This window comes from Rhincodon typus, chromosome 20, assembly GCF_021869965.1.
Source record: "Rhincodon typus isolate 14 chromosome 20, sRhiTyp1.1, whole genome shotgun sequence".
In the NCBI taxonomy this organism is placed as follows: Eukaryota; Metazoa; Chordata; class Chondrichthyes; order Orectolobiformes; family Rhincodontidae; genus Rhincodon; species Rhincodon typus.
Window position 1 is genome coordinate 29,516,090 of NC_063351.1, and position 26,284 is coordinate 29,542,373.

Consider the following 26,284-nt stretch of genomic DNA (forward strand, 5'->3'; position numbering starts at 1 on the left):
TGTCCTCATGATAACCCAAAGCTTTTCACAGCTAATTATTATGTTTGCGATACTGTGCCTACTGTTAACAAACATGGCAGCCAATCTGTATGCAGCAAGTAAGACGTGATTGTTTTTTGTTATATTTGTTGAGGGATATTTATTGATCACACCACACCCCCTGCTCCCCTTCTCTATGAATAGTGCTATTTTGAATTTTCTACATCTGCCTGGGAAGGTGGTCAGGCCTCAGTTTCACATCACTTGAAAATGATGGCATCTCTGAGAATGCAACACTCCTGTGGTATATTTTGAAAAGATAGCTGAGGTTACTATTTCAATCCTGGATTGGGGCTTGAACCTGTAATCATCTAACTCAAAATACAAATAACCTGTTTTTAATTCAAAGTATTTCGGTTTTTATGTTCATCGCAGCGAGAGTCAGTTGCAGAAAATTTCACACTCAGAAACCAGTCCAATTCCTCAAATACCAAATGTAATGGCAGTTGGACACAGCTCCTCCCTTTGTTGGAGACCTAGTCACCACTGTGTCGATTTGACATTCATCTTTCAACATCAGTGTATCCTAGAGTCTACCTGAGGGAGATTGACTAATTGGTGTAGAATGACACTTTATTTTTGCTGTGAGCTAAAGGCCTCTGGAAACCGTGCTGATCATTCAAATTAATTTTGCTTAAAATTGCCAAGTTGTAAGTAAAGTTAGAAAGCTTTAAACTCATCTGCCTGGATTAAGTTGGAATCATTCTGGCAGTATTAGGCGCAGTATATGTAGAAGGAAATTGGATAGTGTAATATGCAAATATCAAAGGTAGTAACTTCTGAAAGCGCAGAGTGACCGTACAAACCTAAACATTGAGTGATTTGCCAAGGCTGGGGGAAAATTAAATAATTCTGCAATCTTGTATTGGCTGTCACAGAAGATGCTATATTGTCACTTTTGCCAATGACCAGCTCACCTTTTCTTCCCCCAACCCCACTTCATGTCATATAACTGTTATGATCCCAGGTCAAACTGCCAATTTTATGTTATGAGCTGGTTAGGGACGAATGAACTTCAGTTTTAAAGTGTCAAAAAGTAATATCCAGTGGACTTAGGAAGAGAACAAAACCACAAAATTCCACAGTTTTGAACAAACAATAAATTTTGCTGTACAATCTGCAGTACATGTACAACCCAGTATTAACACTCAGAATTAACATGCGGCAAACAGAAGTAACATACTATGTTCAAACACTCTTACTGCACACGTCACATACCAAATACGATCAGGCAGATCCGATTGACCTGTGAGTAACACCAGACTTCAAAATGTTAGTGATACGATGAGTATTCAAATCTCACTAACTTCATCAGCAGCTACTATTCTTCAATTTTGCTGATCTGGCCTTAACTCCTTCACAAGGGCCATTCTGATCTGGACTGCCTGATTGCTCTGATTTGGTCAATCACCTTCCTGTCAATGGCTCATGCTTTCCTGAACTTCAAAAGTGCACAACAGTACTCATTCACAAGCATTACTCATTCACAACCATTACTCCAGCTCTTCACCAGCAGCTAACTTCACCGAACCCCTGAGCACCATATTGCAACAAGAAAATATTTGAGATTTTTAACCAGCCCAACTCAACTGAACTGAAATGATCTTGCTCATGGGCTTCTTTCAAGGTTTTCATGGCTTTGCCCAACTGGGAACCAGTGACCTTCCCAATTTCTCAGTTCCTGAGGATGACTTTTGAGTCCTGACTCCAACTCTTAGCCGCCTACTAAATGCTAGAGCTTATTTCCTGTGTTTGTTCTAATCCATATACAGAATCTGAGTTGTTGAGCTGCCTTCCCAGCAGTACACTTATCTGCTGCATTCCTCTAATAAAATGTGTCCTTTTAACTGTTCAGTGACCCCTGAAATGTTTGAGTGACCTATAGGCCCCTCCGTTATTCCTGGGCAGAATTGAATGTTGCAACCTTACAACTCTTGGAACAGAGTGTGCTCTGAATGTTATGTTTCACCAAGAATGCTGGCGTGCTCAGTACAGAAGAAATGGAAAAAAAACGAGCATTTCATCACATTAATCTTTAAGAAAGTGCAATTACATGCCAGCTTTCACAGTCTTTTTTTTAAAGATATGTTTGATCTTTTAAAAAAAATTTTTTAATGTGAATTATATTTGGCACAGGCTATTCATTTTAGTTTCGCTACATTGAATCAGAAACATTTATGGCTCAGGAGGGTGACATTCAGCCTATTATTGGGACTACTCACTCCCTTCTGTTTTCCGCAGACCAGCATGTTATGGTAGCAGTGGAGGATTGAGGGCATTAAGTGAGCAATAATTATCCGTTTAAAGGCCTGAGTGAGCCAATGGATGGGCAGCCTAATGGAAGTATTCTTATATGAATTAAGTTAGATGGATGGAAAGGCAGTGGGCCAGTGGGCTAACCAGCCAACATCATATACAGATTCCCCCCCCCCCTCCCCACTACATTTGGGGGCGGGGGCGCAACCTGTAAAATACATCCCTTAGACTGAGCACTCTGCAAAGTCGGTAAACCACTGGCTACTCCACTAAGTACTGTCAGAAGGATCAGAGCACTGAAATCACTGAGTGTTTTGAATATTGATAGTTTGAAAAATTCCATTCCTGACCAGGTATGTCTGGGTAGCAATTCAAGACAGTGACTGATCTAATAAATATCATTTGTATGGCTGTCAAGATGAAATGGAGGGAGGTAGAATTGTGCACGTTAGAAGACTGACTTCTTAAAATGTGTTTCTCCAACAGTATGAATATAATTTTATACTTCAACAATTACCTTGTCTTATTTTAAAGTTGTACAGTTGGTGTGAGAAAATTCTCCTTGGGGAAACAAAGTATGCAGTCTTCTTGGTCTATTTGTTCCCAGCAAGTATTTCAATTAAATTAGATGGCTCTAAAAAGCAGAGTGCTCTAATTAATGCCTGCATTATTCTGGTCACTGCTGCAGTCTGTTAACCTACTTGTTGCTTAGAAGCCTCGGGGGACGTACTAAACGTGGAAAATTTTAGTGCATCAACATTTAAGAAAACAGTGGTTAACACTAATATAGGTGGAGCAGGCTTGCAATGAAAGAGAGCTTTGAGTCAGCTATTAGATCTCGGGCACATTTCTAGCACAATGAAAGGATTGTAGAATTCTGGTAAATACACTATCTAGTGGAACTTAAACTGACCACCTGCAAATGTCAATGTTTGTATAACATCAATGTTTAAAAATGCAATACAAACTACCAGCCCTTAAGTGATGTTGGCTCAGTAAAATTTAGATGTTCAATAGGATTAAAAGATGCATGCTTTCTGGCAAATTGGTTATTTAGTAGCGAACTGATACTTTTAAAATATAATTGTAAGTTAAATGGAGCCTCCAAATGCGCTTAATGCCTAATTTAAATTGTACACCTGTAGATCACTAAAATGGTAGGTACTACTGTATTTTAAGTGGATATTATGACTTACATCATCTGTGCTTCGCTGGGAAATTCTGGCAACATTTAAGGTGCTGTGTAAATCTCCTAATTGATGGAAGGAGCACTGTTCTTTTGGCTAAGAAAGACAATTGAAGTTTTTATTTAAGTAAAAGTTTATAAGCAAAACAATGTTTTAAATCCAACTGTTCTAATCTTCTGTTGTCATGTGCAGGCTGACACTTGGAAAACCCCTTGGGGAAGGCTGCTTTGGACAAGTTGTGATGGCAGAGGCTGTAGGAGTTGACAAAGATAAACCGAAAGAACCAATCACTGTGGCTGTGAAGATGCTGAAAGGTAATGAGCAAATTTTAGATCACATTTACTTATTTCTGCAGATTGAAGGAAAGGTCAAAGGTTCAGAATGCTGCATTTATTTGTCATGTGAAAGGTGTTTTGGCTAATTAGATTAACATTTGTAAGAAATTCCAAGGAATCAAATTTAACAAACTTCAGAATTCCTATACTAACTAAATAATGATATGATTTTTTGGAACTTTCAGAAGGATTGTGGCCTGTTTGGTATTTTGAATATTATTGAATCAGTGAAAGAGGAACACAATCAATAAAATGTGTCTTTAGTCCAAAGCCAACTTCCAAATTAAAGTAGCATTTGTATTAATATCTAAATTGATTGAGTCACTCGTTCTTTTAACCAAAGTGAAATATTGAATTCAATCTTCTCAGATGATGCCACAGAAAAAGATCTCTCAGACCTTGTTTCTGAGATGGAAATGATGAAAATGATTGGAAAGCATAAGAATATAATCAACTTGCTGGGAGCCTGCACACAAGATGGTAAGGAGAGAACCGGCCAAGCTGTACACAGCCTACATGACAAGTAGAAATAACGTGGTTTCTACAGGTGGTATTATAGAAGAATAGAGGTTTTTGCCAGATTTCCTAGCATTACCAAATGGAGGTTAAATAATTTCCATGAAGGGAGGAACAAAGCAATGTTATACAAAGCACCGTACCTAACAATTGCGCTTTCTAGATTAGATACTGATGTCAACACAGACTTGAGAGCAGTACACTGACTTACCCTCTTGAAGAATTATGTCATAAACATGGAGGGAACAAAAACAGCAAGATTCACATGCTCAACAGGAAGTCCTGTAAAATTCATCCCTTGGTTTCTTTAAAATGTGAAAATGATCATGCTGTTAAGCTCTCTGTAGAGACCAATTAATTTTTAAGAAAGCATTTAAACTCATAGTTAATGACATGACAAGATTTGCTGCAAAAAAAAACTTGCAAGGATTCCTTATTAAATAATGTTTTTGTAGACAACTTTTCCTTCAAACTACAAAACCAGAACTTTTAATGCAATCAAAAAATCGCTGTCAGGTATACTGTCTCTAAAAGGTCATTTGATTCTCCCAGAATTATAACAGAATGACTCTTGGATCCTGAGGATTTACTTTCAGTTTTTTCTTTCTATTCATTTGTGGCACGTGGATGCCACTGGCTGGGTTAGCATTTTTTGCTCTTCCCTAGTTGCCCTTGAGGGGGTGGTGAGCTGCCTTCTTGAGCCACTGCTGTCCATTTGGTGTACATAATGCCACAGTACTCATGGGGAGGGAATTCTAAGGTTTTGACCCAGTAACACCGAAGCTATTTCCAGCCTGGAAACATTTAACTCCTGAACTGTCTTTCACAGTGAGTTTTTCTGGAGAATTCTTGTTCCAGCTAATGCAAGGTAAATCTTCCAGTCTCATTTAATCTCTTGTGCACTTTCTGTGTCTCACTCGCTCTCGCTGTCCCCTTTGTAATCTTCACTTTCCTGGGACTTTGGAGAATTAGTCTACCCACTGTTAACACGTCTACCACACAGGTACTTGCCATTGTCGTTAAGTGTAAGCATTGTGCGCCTTCCCGGTAAAACAATTTGGTCCTCTTTTAATTTCTAGCAATCAAACCAGGCAGACTTCAGAACAAATCACGTGATCCCATTTGTTTCATTCTAAGTTAAAGACCCAGTCCTGTAACTTCATCTTACATAATTGTAATATTATTGACGTCAATTTATATCCATTCCCATTGAAGTGGGAAAGATAGGATTCATACAGAGATAAAGAGAAAAAATTACACATTGGAAATAACTGAATTCTGGAAGAATAGAAATGCTAATTAGCTTGCTGCGGAGTTCATGTTTTCCATTTCTTTTGGGGTAATCAGTTGAAAGTGTCTTCCACTGAATTCAGGTGAATTTTACCTAAAGTACAATAGAAAGAAAGCCTAATTACTACGCAACTTTTTCAAATATGGTTAATATTTTTGTGTACTCTTCTTAAAGCTCTCAGGGCTTGCTATAGAAGCCTTATGGGCTCAGGCACAAGTTGTAGGAAGCTCTTGGGGAGAAAAGAAGTAATTTCAATGTACTGCATAAGCTAGTGCTCATCTCCTGACCATCCATAATGAATTTGGTTTGATTAGGCAAAAATCAATTTAAATTATTCATGGGGACCAGTAAAATATGGCTCCTATCCCAGTTTGCCTTTAAATCTCAGTCAATTTGTATTTTTAGTACCCTAATGCTAACAGAGTAGTGTGTTTGAGATAACAAAGTGTGGAGCTGGAGAAACACAGCAGGCCAGGCAGCATCAGAGGAGCAGGAAATTTCTGAAGAAGAGTCCGACCTGAAACATCAACTTTCCTGCCCCTCTGATGCCGCCTGGCCTGTTGTGTTTCTACAACTCCACACTTTGTTATCTCTGACTCCAGCATCTGCAGTTCTTGCTTATCTCAGAGTAGTGCGTTTGGATCTTTTTCCACTAAGAGTGTGAGGTACCCTGTATTGAGTGGGATTATGCATGTATATTCTTTGTGTGGTTATTTATCATGATATCTGTTCCGTGCAGGTCCATTGTATGTCATTGTAGAATTCACAGCCAAAGGCAACCTGCGTGAGTATCTGCGTGCAAGGCGACCCCCTGGTATGGAGTATACTTTTGATGTAAACCGTGTATCTGATGAACAGTTAACTTTCAAAGATCTCGTATCCTGCACTTATCAAGTGGCAAGGGGCATGGAATACTTGGCTTCACAAAAGGTATGTAGCCTTGAAGAGGACAAAGTGCATTGAATTGCAAATATATGTAAATATTACATAAATGATTACAAATTTACAAAGTTTGTTTTCCTGTGTAATCTAGATCTTCACCTCATTATCACAGCTATTAGGACAGCAAGCCTCTGCATCAAACTACTTTAAATATTATGAGGGAGCCAAATATTTATATCAAAACTGTTAACCCTGAAGACTGGAATGGTATTATTGTGCTGTTCAAATTGTCCACAGTTTCTTGCTAAAACTTGGAAAGTGGGGAAAAGATGGAAGACTGTTTTTGACTGTTGCTCTGATACTTTATTTTACGCAGCCACAGGATCCAATCATTGCTGATTATCTGAGAGACTAGCATTTGAATCTAGTCTGGCAAAAATGAAATGGTTGGCTTACTGGCATTAGCTGCACACTACTTTTGGCCTAATTCCCATTGACAGTTCATGCTTTGAAAACTAATCCTAATAGAATTCATAGCTTAGTAGAACCTTATGAAAAGGTACAAGGTTGCAAAACTATGGGACTGAATCATTAGTCCACGAAAAGGAGATGAGGTTCTTACTTTTTAAAGAACCACACAACCACTACTTACCACTAAAATAATAAATTCCTTTATTGTAAAATGTGTTTCCACTAATTCTTGTCCTTCACCATCCTAAATACTGCATCACATGTCACTCCGCACCTTTTCCCTTGTACTCAAGGTTGTTTGTAGCCCTCGTTTTCCCACATCCCACTTCTTTGGCCTGAGAAATCGGCACGCAGCACCAAGTTTCTAGGCCTTGCTTTCCGATGTAAAGTCAACTTTTTTTTTCATTTCAGTGCATTCACCGAGACTTGGCAGCTCGAAACGTTCTTGTTACAGAAAATAATGTAATGAAAATAGCAGATTTTGGACTGGCTCGCGATGTCCACAATATTGACTACTACAAAAAGACAACGAATGTGAGTTTCATTTTGTCTGTACAATAAATGTGGCATTTTGCTGCCTTTAGCATTTTACAGTTTTCATTTTAGTATCAAACGCATCGGGGATAGATTTATTCCCTGCAGTTTTCTGCATGCTAACTTCCTCATTTGAATCATCCCACCAGCCAGTCTGGGAGGTACCATGCAGAGGTCAGCAGTGAAATTCTCCTGATGAGTATGAATAGGAAGAATTTCACCCTATAAGTGTTGCTGTACTCGGAGGGAGTGCATTAACTTCTGTCAGAAGACGTTACCTGAGAACACATTTTTCTTTTGGTTTTGTTGAAGAGGGTTATATTGAGAGAGGTGACCACGAAAGATTACTAAATTACCAAAGTTTCAGTTTCTTTCCAGTGGATTATTAAGGATAATGTTAAATCCCTCCTGTTTTGGACTTTTTCTTCACATCTTTCAAGCATGGATGCACTCCTGCAAAATTGTAAAGAGGTTATGTAGAAGCAATTGCAATTTTTAATTCAAATGAAGCCAGAATGCCTGCCAAATTGCTGTCAAGGTCACTGAAATAGTGATTGCCATATTTATAGTGATTTTATTACCATGTAGTTCCACTTGACCAGTTCTCTGACGAAATCTATAGTCTATTGAATTAAAACCTCCTTTATTACACTGCCTTACACAACTGTTTTGGATACTTTATAGTAACATAGAAAAAACTGTACTGAGCTGTTTTACTCCTTATGTACATTTGATTTGCAATACTTCTTTGGTATTTTGCTGAACTGACTGAATGGAGAGATTGCCATCAGTAAGTCAAGGCTGACACATGACATTGTAAGTGGTTAGGCTTAATGTTTTTCTCTTCCTTCAACTAAACCTTTACCTCCATTTGCCTTCTACAGGATTATGTAATAATAGTTCACCCTCAGTGTAGATTCTCCCATGAGTAGTTTCTGCCTTGGTTATACCTGTTGATGTTTTATGTGCACCTAACAGTGTGCAGTCCAAATAAACTAAACATCATATCCTTTTAGGTTGGGATCATGACTGTATGAAATTGGAGATAAATAGCTAAGTGGGGTTAGAGTTAATAGTTTAGCTACAGTAGGCAATCTGACTGCACATTGCACATTTTTCTCATGTTTTTGCTCAAGCATACTGTATTTTCATATCAGCAAACACCAAATCTGTCACAGATTACCATAACAAGACAATGTTTTAGAATGGATGAACACAGCAGGCCAGGCAGCATCAGAGGAGCAGGAAAGCTGACGTTTTGGGTCTGGACCCTTCTTCAGAAATGGGGGAGGGGAAGGGGACTCAAATAAATAGAGAGAGGAGGGGAGGCGATGATGGAAGGTAGATAAACCCTCCCCCATTTCTGAAGAAACGTCCGAACCCAAAATGTCAGCTTTCCTGCTCCTCTGATGCTGCCTGTCCTGCTGTGTTCATCCAGCTCCTACACCTTGTCATCTCAGATTCTCCAGCATTGGCAGTTCCTACTATCTCTGAATGTTTTAGAATGTCTTTTAATAAAAATAATGAGCTGACAGTTCTTACTCCTGAGGTTCAAACAGGACTTGCTGTTGTTCAGTAATGGTTGTTGTGATAAGTGGCAGAAGAAAAGGAGCAGTCGAACCATTGAGAGTTCATGGGCTAAAAGGGTGAGGCAGGGTGGTGGGGGGAGGGGGGAGGAATTTTAACCGGGGTGCTTTAGGATTTTCTGCAGTCAGCTGACATGGGTTGTCATTGTATGCGAAGCGGCAATTGCAGCAATGTGGACACTGCAAATGAGGTCTGTCGTGCTGACTCTAAACTCCAGTGGGGCTTGGGTTGGAGGGTGCTTCAGGTATAATCTGTGACTCAAGTAGTTTTAGGATTGATGTAAATATGGTAGAAGCTATTATCTACAATGAGAGAGCACTCCATTTAATTGCATCACTCTGTGGATGGCAAATGGAGGTAACAGATTAGTTGAAGGGAGAAAAAAACATTAAGCTGAGTTACCTACAATGTCAGTGTTGGCTTTGGCCCAGTGATAGCAATCTGTCCCTTTCATCAAAAATTGTAGTTAAAGTCCACTCTCAGAGACTTGATTATAAAATCCAGTTGGTGCTTCAGTGTAGTACTTGGAGAATGCTGCTGGGCCAAATAGGCCATCTTTCAAATAAAACATCAACCCATTCAAATTGACATAAAGATCCATGATAATATTTAAAGATAAACATGAGCATTCTGTCAGCTTCCTGCACAATATTATTCATTGACTACTGCCACTAAAACAGATCACGCTGTGTATAAATTGGCTCCTGTGATCCCCAAATTGACTGGATGTGTCACTGCAACAATATCTTAGAGTAAGTGGTAAGTCTTCTCTCCTCTGTGAAATTGATTGAGAAATGGGACGTGAATATCCATTTTAAAATATTAAAATAAGTATACACTCTGGATACCTTAAAAGCTGAAATTTTTTTACAATTGCTGATACGAGCGATGAAGTAGACTTCTGCAAGCTGCTTTGCCCCTGTCATGACCCTGCCACAAACTGCAGGGACAGCATCATTGGAGTAATTGGGGCAGGTGACCCAAACCTATTGAGGCACAGCATAGGCACCAACCCTGCTGTGCTGTCGGAATCTCTGAGACGAAGGCTTTAGTGAGCAGAGAAGATCAAAGCAGGAAAATAAAACTTTCTCCACAGGGAACTGTGACTGGCATTTTGGGATTGATTAACTGTGCTAGGCCCTATATATCCTCCCATCTGAGCATCCTTGTCAACTCTGCCTAAATTCTCTTGATAAAAGGGCTGTTAGCTGTTGCTCCTGACCTGTTGAACGAATTAGCTCTAAGATAGCATAGTAGACCTTCAATCTGAGTATTCTGAATTAAGTTAGCTGATTTGCACCTCAAATCTATTTCCCTACCAGTGGTGTAAGTTCTTTAACACACATTTCTTTACAAAAATATTTCAGTCTTAGACTTGAGTACTTAATCTAGCATTCTTGGCCGTTTGGCATATATTTAAGATATCCACTGGCCTTCCTGCAGGTTAAGTGCCTCCCGATTTCATTCCTGACTGGCCTAAGTCTAATTTTGCAATAATTCCATTTTGTATTGCTTAAATGCTTTTGATTTTTGATTATAAATTTTTTGTACATCCTAGGGTCGACTGCCAGTGAAATGGATGGCTCCAGAAGCTCTTTTTGACAGAGTCTACACCCACCAAAGTGATGTGTAAGTACTGATGACTCCACCAAATAAAAATATGCTTTCTTCCTTTTAATAATCTATTTACTCCAGACATCTGTCAATTCTGCCCGGGTATATGTAATTGACACACATTCTGCTGATTTCTTTCCATGCAGTTTTGTAAATAATGAAAAATGATAATATCATAATATTAATGAATATTCGATTACCTCATCAGAGACTGATACGCACAATTAAATAATTGAAAATTATTTTAGATAAACAATTCCAGCACTATGGCATGGTCTGTCTCTTTAATGATATCTTAAATCCTTTATCCTGGGAGCAGAATCATTTATCCTGTTTTCTGGGGAACTCGCTGCCACCCTGTCTCTGCCTCAATTGTGTCTGCAACAGGAACGCCACCAATTGAAGCCCTTACGTGATCAATGCCCACTCATCCTGCCACCACTGCTGTTTACTGAGCAGTGGGAGAGGGCATTGCCATGCAACAAGCCTGACGTGCGTGTCTGCTTGCAGTCTTTACTGGAGAAAGGCAAACTCGTTCAGATCCAGCATCAAAATGTTGGGGAGAGGGACTGAGCATCCACCCCTGACCCCCAACTCCCATCCTTGTAACCAAGCTCGAAGCCCCTGTGGGTGACTTGAGTGGTATGTGAGAGAGGAATGTCTGTGTGTGCGCCTGCCACTGCCTCTTTCGTCATGTGCCGTTCAATAGTGTTACATACCTGTGATTGCTGGCTGCTTCATCCAGGTAGGAATTGCCCTGCGGAGTGCTTGATGACTGGGGGAAAGCCTGTCACTGGCCTGTCAAGTGCTTGATTAAAGCAAGATGGGAGAAGCCTTCTTGAAAAGAGGCAACATGGGTGCCTCCCTGGCTCTGTAGCCAGAAACTGAAGCCCCATTGCTGCCTCCATGCAATTTGGCCAATGGTTTTCCCATTGTGAAAAGGGAGATAACATTTGTTCAGACATCTACCTAAACAAGAGTTACAGTGCTGTATCGAGGCCTCAGCAGAGCACCTTGAGGAATATGTAGATCAGAAGCATGAAAAGAGACATATCCAAAATATTGTATATTGAAAGATGGTCACTTTGGATCTTCCTTTTCTATATTCTTTTGCTGGATGAGGGTGTCACTGATTAGATTATCATTTATTGCCCATCCCAAGTTGCCCAGGGAGCAATTAAGAGTCAGCTACATTGCTGTGGGTCTGGAGTCACATGTAGGTCAGACCAGGTAAGGATAGCAGCTTTCTTCCCTAAAGGACATTAGTGAACCAGATGGGTTCTCCTTGACAATTGGCAATGGGTTCATGCTTATCATTAGACTCTTAATTCCAGATTTTTATTACAGTAAAATTCCACCATCTGCCATGACGGCATTTGAACCTGGGTACCCAGGACATTACCTGGGTCTCTGGATTAACAGTCAACAGAGATTGACAACACTGTTACTAATCTTCCTAACTTTGAGGCACATTGATAAATTGTAAGCTAGCTCGGTTACTGTAGAAGGCTTTACTGAAATTCGCAGACATAGGGCTGACAAAGGATTGTTCTATTTATTGCCTCACCAGCATGTACTCATCCTGTCAGCAACCTACACATGCTAACCTTTGGATTTCACATTGAAGAGCTCAACAGCTTCTCATCTGATCTGGAAGGTCAGCAAGTCCTGTAGTTTTTAAAACCCTGAGACCTGCATAACTCACTGAAGAGGTGGGATATCAAGTTGATCTTTTTTTAAAACAAGCACCAGATTTTTTTTAAAACAAAAGGAATCATGCCTGGCTGTGGCTTAAAACTCCAGTGAGACTCATTTGCTGTTTAATAAAAATGCAAGTGCCGAGTTCTGTTTGTGTTAACGAAGGAAGGCAATGTAACTAGAGACCAAATTTTCTAAAGTAAAATTGTAATTTGGCTTTCTTAGTGAAAATATGAGCAAATAGAGTCATCAGTAATGCGGCCAAGCTGTCAAATCATGAAACACCCAATCAGTAACTAGTCTACTTTGGTGGTCACAGTGCATAAAGCATTGTGGTGTGATACTGCATTAAGGAGAGCAGGAATTTCCAGGTTTCAGTCACTGCTCTATGGTGCTTTTGCTATTCCTGGGTATCCGAATGGACATTGGAAATGGTCTGAATGTCTCTAAGTTTCAACCAATACATTATTGATCTCTTGGGATTGGAATTAACTTGCCCTCTCTGCTGGTGTGTTTGAAGATGTCGGGGGATGGTGCGGGGTGCAGGTTAAACCTAGCAGGCAACCGGCCTAGCCCCCACCTTCCTTCCCCTGCACCTTCAGAAATTTATCAGCAGCTGGAATAGATCAAGCGACCTGCTCTCCAGTAGGTCAGTTGAGGCCAAGACAAACAGCTCATCCTGCTGCCTCCAGGAATTAACCGGCAGGAGAAAGTGCCATGTCCATCAGCCAGCTTAGCTTCAGTGAAACTACCAAACAATTTCCAAATCCTGATCCAGTGTGGGACACCTCCACCTCCTCCCAAATGCACTACTTCTCCCAGTGAAATTGCTGTTGGCCTTTGATGGCTTGCAGCACTCTGAGGCAAGACCTCCTGCAGAGGTCCCACCTCTTGTCTATCATTGCCAGTCAGTCATTAGATGGTTATCCTCATCATAAAATGAATGTTGAATGACTGCAAATTAGATTCTGTTGATACTTCACTAAAATATAACTCAGGAAAAAAAGCTTACTAGATGAGGTGTTGAGATATTTTGAGAGACTGTCCGTAGAATGGTATTGTTCCATAAGTCACTGCCTTCAGTACAGTCAAAGTGAGGGACGAACATTGTGGAGAAGGTGAAAACAAAGAAAGGCAAGGTGGAAGCAAATGAACATGCTGGAAACTCTTGCTAATACTTGTTAATATTGCAGATGGTCATTCGGTGTGCTGATGTGGGAAATATTTACCTTGGGAGGATCACCATATCCAGGCATTCCAGTTGAAGAACTTTTCAAACTTCTCAAGGAAGGTCACAGGATGGACAAACCAGCCAACTGTACTAATGACCTGTGAGTTTGTAATACTGTTTGTAGGACACAACTATCAAATATAACAGACGTCAATGGCCCAAAGGTTGCATGCCCAAGTATCTTTATACTTCTCACCCACGTATGCACCATCAGCACATAGTGGGCACTGGGGACCAGAGATAAACTGAAAGAGATTTTTTCTGTATCGGGCTGTTACACTTGATTTTGGAACAGTTAAGAGTAATGCTTAGTGCCAAAATTAGAAAAGCTAGCAACTGTTTTGTGAATTCAAAACTTCCAACTACAATGTAAATTTGAAAGCTTAAAAAAGTTACTGGCATGTTCAGAAGTTTAAAATTCTGTTACACAAATGATAGTTCCAAGAGTGACAATTTCAGAATATTGTTTGAAATGTACTATCCTTTAGCAAAAGGCAAAGACCTGTAGCTGACACTTTAAGGCGGTATCTTGATCTGCAACTCTTTGGGTGTTTAGGTAGTATTTAGGAAAATGCAGACCACACCTGATGGTGACCCATTTAACTAAGATTACTCATGCTGCAAGTGCCTAAACAACACCCATGAATCAAACCTTCAACCTCTGGAAACATTCAGCAGGGAGTTACAGCTCTTTTCTCGTATTGTTCACGGTAATTAGCCTGCAAAAAAGTCTGAGCACCTCACCCAGATCTTGGTTCACGTGCTAAATAACAAAGTTATTATATATCGTAAACAATGACTTGGCATCACCAATTATTAGCAATCCTTAATTGTATTCTGATACTCAATTTAAAACTGACAATTTCACAAGATGCAAAATAAATGCGCTTGATGGGATTTCTTACTTTTAAATTTCAGAGGAGTCCAAATGTATTTCTCTGATCTTCAGGCTACTTGCCAATAGTACACTCATCTGAAAATCTCCCTGGACGCTAAAATCTAGGTTAAAAGTCTTGGAACTACAGACATTTTTGATCACTGAAAGTTGATGGCAGATTAGAAATGTAAAAAAAAAACCTAACCATTATTCTTTACACAATGACTTGGCTTGTGATTGCATTGCAAAAATCTGTGGCTGCATTACAGAAAGTTGCTAAGCAACAGAGGAAAAAAGAATTGCTATTTGTATTATAATTGTTTTACCAATTTAACTGCAAAGTAGTATGATGTGAGAAAAATGCACTTCTTATCTTTGCTGTAGATACATGATGATGCGTGATTGTTGGCATGCTATCCCTTCACAAAGACCAACCTTTAAACAGCTAGTTGAAGATTTGGACCGAATTCTCACATTAACGTCTAGTGCGGTAAGCTTAACCATAATACTTGATTGTAATATTCAGCTAACATAATTTGTCATGAATTATTGCCCTTTACGCATGTTTTGCCTATAAATATTATAACATCAGCAAAAGCAGTTCTTTTTTTACCTAATGAATAATGCATTATAAACCATGCAGCCTTGACTGTGAGACAACAATCTTGATCAAACGAAGACTCACTGTTTGAAGAAAAACATTTTATTGATGCCAATTAATTGGCACCAACAATCAGTAGTCTTTCTCAAGTGACATCAAAGGATGATAAAAAGAGCTGATTTCCAGCTGATGATCACAATGATATTGGCCTGTTCATGACTGATGAAATGCTTTGTAGTGACCTTTGGCATAGACTGCGCTGAAAATCTGTCCACTTGATTTGGAGAATATCTCTTACTATTGTTTGTTGGTGAAGAAAGCAAAAGTATAGAATTTGTGTTCTTGTTATCAGACTTTTTAAAAATCTCAAGTCCAAAGCTAATCATAAATTTAAATAGTAGCTTTTATGCTACAACATTGACCTCTTAGCAATCATAGTTTTAATATTATTCTTGAGTATGTAGCTTATTATTGTACCCATGAGCTAGATACTGTTTGCATGTTAATAGTAGTTCAGACATGTAGTCCGCACTTCTGCCACGTATTATGTTAATGGGGTTTATGTTTACAGCATGACCTATCGAAACTTGTGGCAAATATTTCAGGTAGGAGATTTTGGATTGAAATGAGCATTTGCTGGATGTTTAAATTTGCAGTCCTGTTCTTTGATGTTGTTACATTTTGGAATATTGTGTAGTTTGAGCAGATAACAACACATATAAGAAATCTCTGATTTTAACCTAATGCGCTTTGAGTACTTTGAGCAAATCAATTTCTGGTCAATAACATTTCAAAATCAAAACGGAGCAAGCACGTAGGACTGTAATGGGATTTTTTTCCTACATTATCTTAACGTATTTATCGCTTCACTAGGTGGAGTTACAGGTTGAATATAACATATATTAACTTTTCAGTAGCTATGCTAATGCCATAAGGCATCTAGATACATTTGTTTTGGCTTTAACCTAATTAACCTACTAAAATTTGATTCTTTGATAGTGCATTGTCAAGAATATAAATTACATCACGTAATTTTAACAAATCTCCACCATTCTATTGGCAGGACTATTTGGACCTTTCTGCACCTCTAGAACAGTATTCACCCAGTTATCCTGATACAAGAAGTTCTTGCTCATCGGGAGATGACTCTGTGTTCTCTGATCCTATGCCCAGTGAGCCATGTCTGTCAAAATATCAACCACACATGAATGGCACTGTTAAAACCTGAATGAAAAAGCCATCATTTACAAAATTGACTTTAAGTGTGGCCATCTCTGTTTCAAATGTATCTTCGTGAAACCTGGGGGCTCCAGAATGGAATGTTTGTTCGGTATGGTTATTACGGAAACAATGCAAAACAAGGACTGGAACAGATTGTTCATGGAGAAAATGTGCAACTGAATATATTTTGTTGCTAAGGAAGACAGAATAAGTTTTAAGACCAAAATTTTGCTTTGGCGTAGAGGCCAGTTTTCATTCCATTACTGTTTGGACTTTAGGCAAGACTTGAAGTAAGAAGTTTTGCCTAGATTGTTAATTTTGTAATATTGGAAAATTTATCCAGCATAAAACTTCAGAGTCAAAATATGTGCTGGCTATAATGTAAATATACCCAAATATGTATAAATATATATATTATATATATTTACAGTGAATTATTTTTTGTATGGATATAAAGGTGAGTCTATTGCAATCAGAAATGAAAGCAACTTTTGTTAGTTAATCGCTTTTGAAAACTGCTTCTGCAGCGATTCCTAGCACTTCAGTTATGAAACATTGTCAAGACACTTAAAATATTCTTTGTTTTCAGGGAATAATAATTTATTTAACTGATTTGGTATTTAACAGCAACAATTAAAACAATTAATCTTTGATGTTTCTTGTATTTTGTGTAGCTTTTGCTAGCCAGCGCATAGACTGACCTGTAAAGCACAATGGAATGGATGTTTTCATTGCTTTGTTTAAGTAGTTGACTGCCCAGAAAAATGTGGTAGGAAGCTGCAGATAGAGTTTCAGTTGAGGTTTTGCACAGGTATAACATGTCTTATTAATATTTTCAAATTGTAACGTGCTGGGTTTGAGCACAAGCTAATGTACAAATTTAGCAGTTCATAAGAAAATTACTTATGACATAGTTTTGGAAACGATAGCTTGCTTTTCCTACACCATGCTAATGGTGAACAGGGCTTGAGGTCAAGGGGGAGCTTGGGTGACAAGAGTAACTTCCTCATTCTTGCCTCAACTACAATATTGTGCTTTCCATCGGTCCCTTCCTCGCTGAAATGTGTGAATAAATACCGATGATTGTGGTGTATTGAGAAGGATGAAGAACTGTGCCCCTCTCCTCCTTACTGCCAATGTCACCACCGTCCCCAGGTACAGCTTTGTAATGGTGGCAGTTTCAGTAAGTTGCCAAAGTTCTTTACTGGAGGAACGCCAAGTGAATGTTGCCCTTCACTTCCTATGTGCTCAAGGCTTCTCAGAAGTCTTTTTTTCCAGTTCATGATTCTTTTGTTTCTTTAATTGACTGGTTGCCTTATCGCATGCTGTGATGGGTACCCTGCTGCAGCAACATCATGATTCTCTTTCTTATCGACAGCATGGCTGCCAGTGGTATTGGAGCAGAAAACAGCCTTAATTGACCTGAATGTATTTGATTTGACCCTAACAACACTGGGTTAAGGAAATTCACAGGTGCATTGCTGCAGATTTAGATCCTGTTTGGTCCTATTTGGCATATTAGGTCATGTTAGCAACAACGAATCTGAACGTTTTATTTGAATAGTTGTACAATGGGCCACTTTTAGAAATGGAAAGTTACAATTAGAATTTTTTTACATTATGACAAGCTGAATGTGTACTTTATCAGACATACAAAATTACCTTGTCTAATTATTTTGATATGGATGATCTAACTTCTTATACATTTCAAACATGTAACATTAACTGAATATTAATGTGTTTTTGGTTTTAACCATTGAGATGCAAGCGTGTGCGACTGAAGATTATCTGGAAAAAAGAACTGTTCTATTGACCGAAATATTAAGGTCCTAAACTGGTCCCTTTTGAAACTCCAATAATATTTAAATGAATAGCTGTCAGAAATGGATACACATTGCTAATATTTCAAGCCTGTTGTGAAGTAAAAACAAAACCCAGCGGAATTGATAAACTAAGGAATTTTGTGTAATAAGACACTGTCATTTTCCATAGCTGGTATTGCTTGACATTATATTCAAATAAGTTTAATCTGATTTATAGGATGGATACATGTTATGTCATGTTACATAGAACATAGAACAGTACAGCACAGTACAGGCCCTTCGGCCCACGATGTTGTGCCGAACTTTTACCCGAAACCTAAGGTCTATCTAACCTCCACCGCTACCTTATACTATCATCCATATGCCTATCTAATTGCTGCTTAAATGCCCCTAATGAGGCCGACTCCACTACCCTCTCCGGCAATGCATTCCACACCCCTACCACTCTGAGTAAAGAACCTACCTCTGACATCTCCCCGATATCTACCTCCTTTCACTTTAAAATTATGCCCCCTCGTAAAAGCTACCTCCACCCTAGGAAAAAGTCTCTGGCTGTCTACTCTATCTATACCTCTGATCATTTTGTACACCTCTATCAAGTCACTTCTCATCCTTCGTCGTTCTAAAGAGAAAAGTCCTAGCTCTCTCAACCTTTCCTCATAAGACCTTCCCTCCATTCCAGGCAACATCCTGGTAAATCTCTTCTGCACCTTTTCCAACGCTTCCACATCTTTCCTGTAATGAGGTGACCAGAACTGGACACAATACTCCAGATGTGGCCGAACCAGGCTTTTGTATAGCTGGAGCATAACTTCACAGCTCTTGAACTCAATCCCTCTATTAATGAAAGCTAACACACCATATGCCTTCTTAACAAGTCTATCCACCTGGGTGGCAGCTTTAAGGGAACTGTGAACATGAACCCCAAGATCCCTCTGCTCCTCCACGCCGCCAAGAATCTTTCCGTTAACCCTGTATTCTGCTTTCAAGTTTGTCCTTCCAAAATGAATCACCTCACACTTTTCAGGGTTAAACTCCATCTGCCACTTCTCAGCCCAGCTCTGCATCCTATCAATGTCCCTTTGTAACCTAGAACAGCCCTCCGCACTGTCCACAATGTGACCCACCTTCGTATCGTCCGCGAACTTGCTAATCCACCCTTCCACTCCTTCATCCAAATCATTTATAAAAATCACAAATAGAAGAGGACCCAGAACAGATCCTTGTGGTACACCACTCATAACTGAGCACCATGTTGAATATTTTCCATCCACTATCACCCTTTGTCTTATAAGGGTCAGCCAATTCTGAATCCAATCTGCGACATTTCCCACTATCCCATGCCTCCTTACCTTCTGCATGAGCCTACCATGGGGAACCTTATCAAACACCTCACTTAAATCCATGTATTCCACATCCACTGCCCCACCTTCATCCACGTGTTTGGTCACCTCTTCAAAGAATTCAATAAGGTTTGTGAGGCATGATCTACCCCTCACAAATCCATGCTGACTATCACGAATCAAACTGTGCCTTTCCAAGTGATCATAAATCCTGTCTGTCAGAGCCCTTTCCAATAATTTGCCCACCACTGACGTAAGACTAACTGGTCTGTAATTTCCGGGGTTATCCCTGTTTCCTTTTTTGAACAAGGGAATGACGTTTGCTTTTTTTCAATCTTTTGGCACTATACCCATGGACAGTGAGGACGAAAAGATCATCGCCAAAGGCCCTGTGATCTCGTCCCTCGCTTCCCATAGAATCCTTGGATAAATCTCATCAGGCCCGGGGGACTTATTTATCTTCAACTTCCTCAGAATTCCTAACACATCTTCTTTACTAACATCAACCTCCTCTAGCCTACCTGCCTGTTTCACAACGTCCTCCTCTACAACTAGGTCCCTCTCAGTTGTGAATACTGAAGAAAAGTATTCATTAAGGACCTCTCCTATCTCTTTAGGCTCTGTGCACAAATTCCCTTTACAATCCTTGATTTTATTAAATAAGATGCAGTATCATTGATGTGAATGTTCCGGGCCATTCAAGTGCCCTGAACAATTACTTCCATTGTTTGCTGGTATTGTAATATTTGAAGAAAGTTGTTTTATTACATTAGATATGTATGCTCACTTTATTACCTCCAGTAGCGAGCTTTCCAGTGGTGCCAAAATGGCCAGTGAAGTAAGAATACCTTTACAGGTCATCAGATTTTAGAGAACACAACACGTGTGACCTCGGTTGACAGAACGCACCTTCTGTGTACTCAGGACCAAGCATAAATGTGCCCTTTTCAAATTTCTCTAACATCTGAAACAAAATGTTTTTGATCTTGCATTCATTTACTAAAATAATATACACTTGAGTAAGGATATTCTGCTAATTATTGGTGGATAAGTGGGCCAGATTTCCAGGATAATAATGTGATTTATCGTGCAAAACAGACCTTGTTCATTAGATGTTTGTTGCCCTGAAAAATATGCTTCTTGCTTTCAGACATTAACCTAGGTTTGTCAACATTGGAAAAATTGTTTGCATTTTTCTAAGTTCTAAATAACATGCATTCAGCTTGAATAATCTCCACTTGTGATTGCTGTAAGTATGACCTATTTCTAGATCAAGATTTTAAAGTGCACTTTAAAAAAAAACAAACAGCTATCCAAATTCGATCACCTTTGCCAGAAGAGGTACTATGTTACTGTAAATTATAGGTGTTGTCATTTAGATTAAATGTGAGCCAGTTGATAATTTTTCATACATGACACAGCATGTTATTTGTTCAGTTCAGCTACGAAAACTTGCCAGTTCAGTGAAAGCAAAACATATAATGATAGATATAATCCAGCATTTTCTTCCAAATGATTGTGTCAAAGTGGAATAAGGAGAAGAAACAACAATGTGAGATCTGTTTGCCTGAATCAAGATCCATGAACTAATTAGATGATGTAATATGTTGTGAGGGGCAGGAAACCAGCAAGACCAAACTGTAGAATAGCTACTTGGCTTCCATGAGAAAGAGCTTTGTTCACTCTTTTCTACATTCCAGTACTTTGTATATTTTTATAAAGCATTTACGATCCTTTGTGTCATAATGTTCAGATTTGTGCATGAAATTCATAATACAATGTATATCTAATTTATTGAATTTTTTTACAAAAAATTTCTATTTTGTTGTTACAATTTTTCAAATAATTAAAAGCCTAGTTAAGGCTGTAAATGATTTGTTTATATGAAAGATTTGCTTCTATATTATACTGTTTTTGTTTCCTTGAATGCTGTTGGGCACATTTCTATAAAGCAAGAAGAAAATGTAACCAAAAACTTTTACCTAGGTTAATTTGCTTTTAAAAGCCAAGAGCCACGCCCACTTAATTTAAATGTTTATAGTTTTTCTTCCCAGAAGTGTTCTTGTGAAATTGTTGACCAGCACGGAGGTATTTAAATGTTTTGTATTTTGTTGATGCTGATAATTTGAGAGATCTTAAAGGAGACAATAAAATATTCTAAGCCCACACTGAAAATAGCAGCCTTTGTATTAAGTGTTTGGCCACTAATAAAAAGTAATAAATTGAAACTTAGCTATCTGTCATCTAGCTGTTATGTTTTGAAATAGGTAGTTGCTTAGGAATATAAATATCGAGTTTGTTTGAATATGGGTGTTAACCTCATCGTTTGTACTCCAAGATAAGAAAGTATGGTGTTGAACACAAGAACTTTGTTCATTCAAGTCAAGAAAACATCAAGTATTTTCTAGGATATATTTACATAATGTTACAGGTGGTAGATTGACTTGTAGTTCCAAGGTACACAAGTCAAAAGGCTATTTGGTTGATTATATACTAAAGGTCATTGTAGTAATTTGAAAGCAAACATTAGCACAGCTAAAAGAAGATTGTAATTGCAATTTTGTTACATCTTTACACCATCACAGTTCACCTTATGTTGGAGTATTTCATATGGTCATGTTATAATTTAGGACATCAAGTTCTGTTTGTTAACCAGGTCAGTTTCATAATGTAAAATTATTACGGCTTCCTACACAACCTGAAATACAGGGTGTGCTGCCAGTACATTGTTGACAAGAATTGTTCTTTATTACCAATGACCAATAAAAATACTAATGTCAGGATATCAGCAGGCTATAGTTTAGAATGGAGCTAAACTTAATTTGGGCCCATTGTCCAACAAATGCTTTCTAGTTTTGCCTGTTATTTTGATGGCTAGTCTTCTGTCAACGTAAACAAATGGTCAATAAAGTAGAAAATGTTCTGTACCACCAGTCAGCAAATGTTCATTAGTCATTATTATCAATACCAGCAAAATCTGTTCATTACCTCCACCCACCACTAATCCTGCTGCTAAAGTTTTACATAACTCCACAACTGTTGACAGTAAGAGAAGGTAATTTTTTTTTCATACATCTAATGGAAAAAAGCCATTCTAAGGCAGTGACATTTTCCTCCAGCGTTTTAAATCTTGTAACAAATGTTTTGTAATTTCAAAGCTTTTACTTGTCTATGGTGTTGAGATGTGATTGCTTCATCATTGGTCTGTTATCTGGAAATTTGGATTTCAGCTTAAAGTATAATGATTCAAACACTTCACAAGAAAGGCAAGCCACTAGCAAAAGGCAGATTGATACCTCACCCTTTTTGCATTGGTTTTACCGACATGTCTTAGTGATACAAATGCACTACAAAGGAAAGGGAAAACAATCCTAGTATTTCATATGTTATATGAGTAAATGGGTGTGCTACTTAATAAACACGTTGAGCTATTGAAGTAAAGATCGGAGAAGATGAAAATGTGAGAACAATTTGTGGTTCTATAGACTCTTTGCCAATACAACTGGATGTGTGACACTGAGACAGGAAGTAAATGGATAGTGCCAAAGAGGAGGCAGCATCAGAAGAACAGGAACAGGGCCTGCAGTTCTTGCTATCTCCGAGTGATTTCCTGTTCCTGTGATGCTGCCTGGCCTGCTGTGTGCCTGCAGCTCCTCACGGTATTGTCTCTGACTCCAGCATCGGCAGTTCTTGCTATCTCTGAGTGCCAAAAAGGAGATTTGCCTAAAGGCTTTGTTCATGGTACATCTTAAGGTTGAGGTTGAAGACGGCAATATCTTTGGTAGATCATTTCTTTTAGGATTTAGTAGGTTACTTATACTGTACAAATTAAGTATTTTCTAGTGTAGACAACATCCATACCTTGAATTATATAGTATCTTCAATTTAAAGCAAACCAAGGCACATTACAGGAGAATTATCAAATAAAATTTGACATTGAGCTACATAACGTATTGAGGGACAGTATGGAAAGATGACTAAAGAGGTAGGTTTTAAACAGTGCTTTAAGGGAACGAAGAAAACTTGAGAGGTTTAGGGAAAGAATTCAAGGTCAGGGCCTAAGCAGCTGAAAGCATTGTTGCCAACCAACATGGGAGACATTTCAGGAAGCTGGAACTGTGGAAGTGCAGCTATCTTGAAAGAGTGTGGAGCTGGAGGAGGTGACAGGGATAAGGAGTGGCAAAGCAATTCAGGAATCTGAAAACCAGGCTGAACGTTTTAAACTGGAGGAATAACCTAACTGGGAAACAAATTGAGTCAGGCAATACTGGGTGCTACATGAAAAGGATGGTGCAGCAGAGTTTTGGATGAGCTTAAGTTTATGGACTGACTGATAAGAGGCCAAATGAAATGCAATAGTCAAGGCAAGATGTAACAACAGCTTGGACGTATAGTTCATCAACAAAGCAGCTGATTGTAAAGTCAGATGATGCGAAACCAGGTAGTCTTAGTGATGGTAAGGATAGGTGGTCTCTAACTCATAACAAGATCACTAATGACATCAAGTTCGCAAACAAACTAGTTCAGCTTCAGCCAGTTGCTAGGGAGAGGGATGACGTCAGTAGCTATGGAACGGAGCTCACGTTGAGGACCTGAATACAATGACTTCAGTTTTCTCAAAGATTTAGTTGGAGGAAATTTCTGCTCATTCGACAGTGGATGTTAAGCAAGCAGACTGGTAATTTAGTGATAATACAGGAGTTATGAAAGGTGGAGTAGGGTAGAACTGGGGATGTTACCAAACATGTGAAAACTTTGGATGATGTTGTTGAGGGGTAGCAAGTAATTGAAATAGAAGGGATTCAAAGATAGGTCCTTTGAGGCACCAGAGTTAACAGTGCAGGAGCAGGAAGAGAAGTGATAATCTGGCTATGAATGAATTGATAAGAATGGAACTAAATGAGATGAGTCCGTTACAGCTGGTAACAGTGAAGAGGAATTGAGGGATTGGTACGGTCACCCATTTCAAGATCAAGAAGGGTCAGGAGAGAGATTTTACCATGGCTTAGTTATATTGGGGATATCATTGGTGACTTTGATGGCCATTTTGGTACTATAGCAGAGGTGGAAGCCTAATCGGAGACATTCAAACATGGAATTGTGGAAATGATAGGCATTGATTTAGGAGATGGAACATGTTTCAGGGGCATGGGAGAGAAAAGAGAGATTGGATATAGGACAATGTTTTAGAGTCAAATATTGCATGAGAAGAGTTATGTGAGAAACGAGATAAGTTCATGTTCAGTCCAAAGGCACTGGGGGCTAAATTAGAAGTTTGGCCTGAGGGAAAGTGATTGAAGCAGCAGAGGAAACCGATTGGATCGTCTTGATCTTAGTAGCAAAGAAATTTCAGCCTCTTGGACTTTTAGATGTAGGTGAGGGCAGAGTTAATGCAGTCAGGAAGCCATCAGTTAAGAAGACAGTTTGCAGTGGAGTAATGAAGTCAAAAAGTAAAGTTAGGATAAAACAAAATGCGTGAAAAGAAAGGCTATCATTTTGAATGGAATTCTTTACTAAAATGAATCACTTTTATTTCACATCTTCCTGAGCTTGATAGCTTTTAGGCAAGACTTGCAATGCACAAATATATGCAAAGGTGACTAGGCAGATTGTAACTGCTTTACATGGTGTTCCGTCCCAATTTCATACAAAACCCGGGATTTGTCCAGTTAAAGGTTCTTTGCTTCTTGCTTCCAAGATTTGGGTTGTAATGTCTACAGAAACACTGAGACATTGAAATATCTTTCATTCTGCTAACATCCTTCCCATCATTTTATAGTAGCCCAGATTATAGGGTCACTGAAATCCCCTCTACCCTCTTGGATGCATATAAATAAACGAATGGTTAACAATTCCCCTTCAACCAACATTGTTAAGACAGTTTAAATGGTTATTTATTCTATCTCTATTCCTGGGACATTGATCAAGCAAAATTGATTGCTGCATTTTCTGTCATATACAGTCAATTGTTACTTTTGGCTGTTAAATTGCTTTTGGTTGTCCTGAGGTTTTGAAGGTTGCAATTTTAATTAAAAGATGGAGACGCAGATAAAGGATCCACCACAGCATGCATGATATGGAAAGTTAGGTTCTGTGCCTCTTCTCAAAGCCAGCAAGGTATCCCAAAGCCTTTTGTATAGTACTGCTTTATAGTACCGAGTGACGTCAGTGAGGAGGCTTTGTGGCACAATTAGTCCCTGCCTCTGAGTCTGAAGCTCTGGATTCTAGTCTGAAACCAGGGCTTATCATAATATAGCCAATTGGGTTGATTGTCAAGCTGCAAATCCTTCCAACCTACTTATGACAGAAAGTAAGAGCAGAAGACACTCCTGTTCACCCATGCTTGACAATGAGTGGTGTTCCTGAGGTTGTAGTCCCCAGTTTTAGACCATCAACCTGTGCTGTCAGCTTGTGCTTTATCTGCCTCCTTTGTCTCTGGACATAGGCTGTCCATTACCCTGTGACACTTACCAGACTTGGCCAGCCCTAAATAATCAGCTTGGCAGATATTTTGCACTTACCTGGATCAAGAAATTATCTGGGCAAGTAATATACTAAGTCCATGTGTCCTAGATACTCAGAAATGGGTAAATTTTGCAACGTGGAAAGAATATGATTCCATGCCATCATGTTGTTGCCACATCCACTTGTCTTACTCTGAAACCATTTCATAATCTTTTTTGGATTTCCTAAAGTGGCGTTTGCAGTGTGGTATGTCTGATCCCTGTGCATATTTCTTGCAAATATAACATTATGCTAAGGCCTCAAAAAGAAAAGG

General features: G+C 38.9%; 1 protein-coding gene across 9 annotated transcripts in view; it reads left to right on the forward strand.

Moving 5' to 3' along the window:
* Positions 1 to 21,681, forward strand: part of LOC109910693 (fibroblast growth factor receptor 2) — a 178,754-nt gene extending 157,073 nt beyond the window's left edge. For all 9 annotated transcript variants that reach the window (XM_048608824.1, XM_048608823.1, XM_048608820.1 and 6 more), the window contains 8 exons: positions 3,675 to 3,796; positions 4,187 to 4,297; positions 6,364 to 6,554; positions 7,389 to 7,511; positions 10,657 to 10,727; positions 13,604 to 13,741; positions 14,903 to 15,008; positions 16,183 to 21,681. In XM_048608824.1, the coding sequence (XP_048464781.1) occupies positions 3,675 to 3,796; positions 4,187 to 4,297; positions 6,364 to 6,554; positions 7,389 to 7,511; positions 10,657 to 10,727; positions 13,604 to 13,741; positions 14,903 to 15,008; positions 16,183 to 16,347 (1,027 nt within the window). In that variant the 3' untranslated portion in view covers positions 16,348 to 21,681. The remainder of the gene's footprint in view (positions 1 to 3,674; positions 3,797 to 4,186; positions 4,298 to 6,363; positions 6,555 to 7,388; positions 7,512 to 10,656; positions 10,728 to 13,603; positions 13,742 to 14,902; positions 15,009 to 16,182) is intronic.
* Positions 21,682 to 26,284: the final 4,603 nt, after the last annotated feature.